Source organism: Numida meleagris, chromosome 26 (assembly GCF_002078875.1).
Source record: "Numida meleagris isolate 19003 breed g44 Domestic line chromosome 26, NumMel1.0, whole genome shotgun sequence".
NCBI lineage: Eukaryota > Metazoa > Chordata > Aves > Galliformes > Numididae > Numida > Numida meleagris.
In genome coordinates this window covers 3,406,021-3,410,472 of record NC_034434.1, presented here as the reverse complement: position 1 = coordinate 3,410,472, position 4,452 = coordinate 3,406,021, and the positions used below count along the sequence as shown (strand labels likewise).

Sequence of the window (4,452 nt, the reverse complement as noted above, 5' to 3'; positions counted from 1 at the left end):
CTCTCCCGCGGCCCCATCTGCAGAATGGGGCATTCCCTCCGCCCGGTGAGGCCGGGGGTTTGCGGGGCGTGCGCTCACGGGTGCCGGGAAGGGAGAAATCCGGACGTCGGTTCCCGCTGCGCTGGGACCCATCTCCCGGAGCAGCCAGAAGGTGAATGCGAATCAGGTGATCCCCGCTCCCAAATCGCGGTCGATGTCGGAGCTATTTTAAATTTTTTTACACACATACTCAGGAATGTGCTTCCTCCTCCTCCTCCTCCTCCTCTGGGATCGTTTCTAAATCGGGATCGTTTGCGGTCGATCGGACGCGGCGTTTAACAAATTATTATTATCAAATTACTCCGATTTCGCCATCCGAACCACAAAAAAGCCGCCGAGGACCGACGGGGACTTCTCATGTGGGAGACAGACGAAGCTCGAGAGGGAGCAGCGTGCGCCGCAGAGCGGCAGCCTCCCTTCCCCCAGAAAGGTTTCCGAGGTAACTGCTGCCCCAAAACCAGCCCCGCGCTGCAGCCCCGCGGGGGGAACCTCCCGACGTGGGGAGGAATAGAGGGGACGGGAGCACGGAGCTCCGGGCCGGGTAAGGGCTGCTTCGTGGGTTTGGGATTTATTTTTTCTTTTCTCTTGGAGACAGAATTCTTCGATCCCCTCTTTGGTTTGCGAGGAGGAGAGCGAGCGAGCAAGTTTGCGATAAAGTTAAAGCAGCGCGCAACGGCACGCAAAAGAATTTTTTTTTAAATTATTATTAATTCATATTATTTTTTTTCCCCTTTTTCCTTTTTCCCCTCCTTTTTTTTTTCTTTCTTTTCTTTTCTTTTCTTTTTTTTTTTTTTAAAGGGGATTTGCAAGAAAAAAGGGCCCCGCGCGAGTGAAAAGGGATTGAAGGGTCTTGGCGCAGCTTTCCCCTGCGCTGCTGCCGGAGTCGCCGCCCGTACCTCCCGCCCGTGCCCCTTCCAGATCATAAATGCAGTAATTGGCAATTAATAAGGGTTCCTCTCCGGGCTGAGGGATGAATGGGCGCGGAGTCACTCGCTGCGAGCAGCTCGCCGGGAGCCCGAGCCCTCACGGTGCGTTCCAGCCCCAGCCCCGCGGCACCGGGGGGGGGGTTTTAGGAAGCGCTGCGTTATGGGAAAGGGCCTTAATACCCCCCCACACACACACACACCCCGGGGCCGAAACAAAGCGCCCGGAGAGCTGAGCTGGGGCACGCGGCGCCCGCTGAGATTTTTTTAATTAATTTTTTTTTATTATTTTTTTTCCTCTATTTTTTTTTTAATTTTTTTTTTTTTTTAATAGGGGAAAAAGCGCGGTGCCCATTGTGTGCGCGGGGCCGCGGGGCCGTGCGTGTGAAATGTTGGGGTTGGTGACATCACGGCGCGCCGGGACCCAATCAGCCGTCGGGCCGCGGGGGGTCCGGCTGCTCCGGGACGAACCGAACGCGGAGCGCGGAGCCCGGGGAGGCGGCAGAGCTCGGAGCGGGGCCCCCCCCGACCCCCGAACCTCGGCCCCCCGACCCTCGGAGCAGCTTTGTGCGCTCCGACACCTCAGTGGCTGTGAGCGGCGGAGGGCTCTGTGCTTGTTGATCCCCTCCCTCCCGTCCCCCTCCCGCCCCCCAGAGGGATTATTTTGGGAGTGGAAGGTGGGCTGGGACCTGGCTGGGGGAGCTGCAGGACGCGAGATGTTTGACTTCTTTTTTTTTCCTTCTTTTTTTCATGCTGGGGAGGGGGAAGACGAGGAGTGCGGCTCCAGTGCGGGAGGAGCGGGGTGTTGGGAAGATGTTGCACACCGTTGACTGGAGCGTTTGAAGGGGAGATCGACTGCTTTGGCTTTTTCCCCCTTTTTTTTCTCTCTCTTTTTTTTTTTTTTCCCCCTGCCCCCTCCCCCACCCCTCCGGAGGGGCAGCGATGTGTGATCACGGAGTGGAAACAAATATGTCCTTACTTTCAATGCCCCCTTTGAAAGAGACAAAGTAAACGCTCCTTGCAAAATGTTCCTGACCTGCGAAGGGACCTTCGGGATTGTTCCAGCCACCATGGATTACAATGGGGACGCCGGGCCGGGGCATTTCCACGCCGGCTATCAAGAAATCGAAGGGATAAACTTGGGATACTTACAGATCAATGGCACCCAGATGTTTGCTCTGGCCCAGGTCCTCAGCGACCTGTTCAAGGATATCCCCAGGACCACCATCAGCAAGAAGATGGAAACCTTAAAGATCAAGAGCCGCCGCTGCGATCTCCAGGAGCTCCGCACCCTCAAAGCCATCAACTCGGTGCCCACCCGCGCCGTGAAGTGCTCGCTCATCTCCAAGGCGGACCTGGAGGCTCTCTGCACCTCCTGCAAGAGCCTCAGCCCCCGGCGGAGGAAGAGGAAAAGGAAGAGCAAGAGGAGGGAGCAGCTGCTGCTGCCGGACCCCGGGGAGCTCTTCGCCTGCCCCCGGCCCCAGCTGCTGCCGCCCTACAGAACCGGCGGCTGCTGCTCGGCCCCGGCCCCCTCCCGCCCCAAGCTGCCCCCCGGCCTCAAGCCGCGCCCGCCGCCCGCCGCTCTCCTCCCGCAGCCCTTCCCCCGAGGCTGCCCCGGCCTCGAGAGGGCCCCGCGGGGCCGCAGGGGCTGCGCGCTGCCCGAGCGCGGGGGGCTGCTGCCGGGGGCTCTGGGCGCGTACCCCCGGGACCTGGCGCTGCTGCACCCCGCAGCCCCCGCCGCGCCCCCCGGCCTCGGCCCCCGCTGCGCCAAAGGGCTCTTCCCGGCCGAGAAGGGCCCCGCGGGGGGGAGGAAAAGCCGCTCGTCCGCCTTCCCCGGCTGCAAGCGGCAGGGCACCTCCGCCGGGTACTCCAGCGACTCGGACTCCAGCCTGGACTTCGGGGGGTCCAGCCCCGCCACCTCCAGCGACTCGTCTGAGGAGGAGGAGGAGGAGGAGGAGGAGGAGGAGGAAGGGGACACGTCGTGCAGCAGCGAGGAGGGCAGCTCCTCGGAGTCGGAGAGCAGCTCGCTGTGCAGCGGGGACTCGGTGCAGAGCACCCGGTACAGGCAGGCGGCTCTGCCCCGCTTCCAGCCGCAGCCCCCACGGGAGCCCCTCGGCGACGAGCGGCCCTCGGAGCCCTCCCCGGGCGCGGGCAAAGCGCTGCGGGCCGAGCCCGACCTCCTCTTCCTCTCGCAGCAGCTCTGGGCCAGGACTTTGCGAGCGTCAACTTCGGAAAGTTTGAGCCCGGCTCCGGCCCTGGGCTCGGGGGCACAGCCGGAGCCGTACGCGAAGCAGGAGGCCTCCCCTTCCTCCTCCTCCTCCTCTTCCTCCTCCTCCTCCTCCTCCTCTCCCCCTCCCTCCCCGAGCAGCACCCCTGGGGGGGACCCGCCACAAAAGGAGGGCGGCTTTGGGGGCGCGGAGCCCTGCGCCAAAGGGAAGGATTTGCACAAAGATGCCTCGAACAATAGAGCCTCGTTAGGCCCCGGCGACCGAGCGGAGAGGCAGAGCGGAGCAGCAGCCGGGCCGGCGGCTTCCCAAGGGCCGCCCCCGGAGCCCCCGGCCCCATCCCCGGCGCTGGCGGGGGGCCTCGGCCCGGACCCCCCCGGGGAAGCGGCGGAGCCCCGGCGGGAGCACTTCGACCGCCTGATCCGGCAGTCCAAGCTGTGGTGCTACGCCAAAGGGTTCAACGTGGACGGGAAAAGTTTGCGGCACGGAGGGAGGACGGAGCCCTGCAAAGCTGCAGAGCTCAAATCCCCCGGCTCCAAAAGAGCAGAGAGCCCCGGCACCTTGTCAAACAAAGCTTTGAGAGGCAATGGCTCGGAAAGGAATGCCAAGCGCAGACGCCTTGCCAGAGGCGCTGAGGCAGAAAGGCAACAGAGCTCCTCCAAAGGGAGGCCACAAAAGACTCAAAGGAGGAATGCCAAAAAGGGAAACACTCATTGCAAACGCTTCGGCAGCGCCGGGCCAACCCCGCCTCGGAATTCCTTCAGCCTCATGGGCAACTTCCCGTGTATTCCCTCCCTGGTCGTGGGGGAAGACGGGGACTTGTGCCCTGCCTCCTCCCTGGGGGGCAAAAACTCCTGGGCCCTCTCCAAAACCCACCCGCTGTGGAGCTGGCACCTGGGGGGCAACGCCATCCCTGTGCCCCCCAGCCTCAAATTCCGGGGCTATAGCTTGGAGGATCTCTAAGGACAGCGGACGGCCCCGCACGAAAGGTTGCGCGCAGCAGATGCGGGCGGGGAGCGGGACCGGGGGGGGCACGGAGCGGGCTTGAGTGGGGCCGGGGAGAGGGGGGAGGAGGGGGGGTGCTCCTCGCTGGGGTCGGGGTCGGTTCCGTTGTTCCCGGGGGTGTCGGGCTCCGGCGTTGTTTTCGCGGAGGTTTAAGGCGCTCAGAGCCGCCCCCCCCATCCTCTCCACCCCGGGGCTTTGGGGCAGAACGGCGGCTACGAGCCGGGGGCCGGCGGGGTGGTCCCGGCCCGCAGCATCGCCCC

General features: G+C 63.6%; 1 protein-coding gene across 1 annotated transcript; it reads left to right on the top strand.

Moving 5' to 3' along the window:
* Window positions 1,224-4,415, top strand: EPOP (elongin BC and polycomb repressive complex 2 associated protein). Its single transcript, XM_021378139.1, has one exon. The coding sequence runs from the start codon at window positions 1,988-1,990 to the stop codon at window positions 4,148-4,150; it is 2,163 nt and encodes a 720-aa protein (XP_021233814.1). The 5' UTR covers window positions 1,224-1,987; the 3' UTR covers window positions 4,151-4,415.

Bases quoted from the DNA above. Each gene is read 5' to 3' on its own strand.
- EPOP (XM_021378139.1), top strand. From the start codon at position 1,988: ATGTTCCTGACCTGCGAAGGGACCTTCGGGATTGTTCCAGCCACCATG.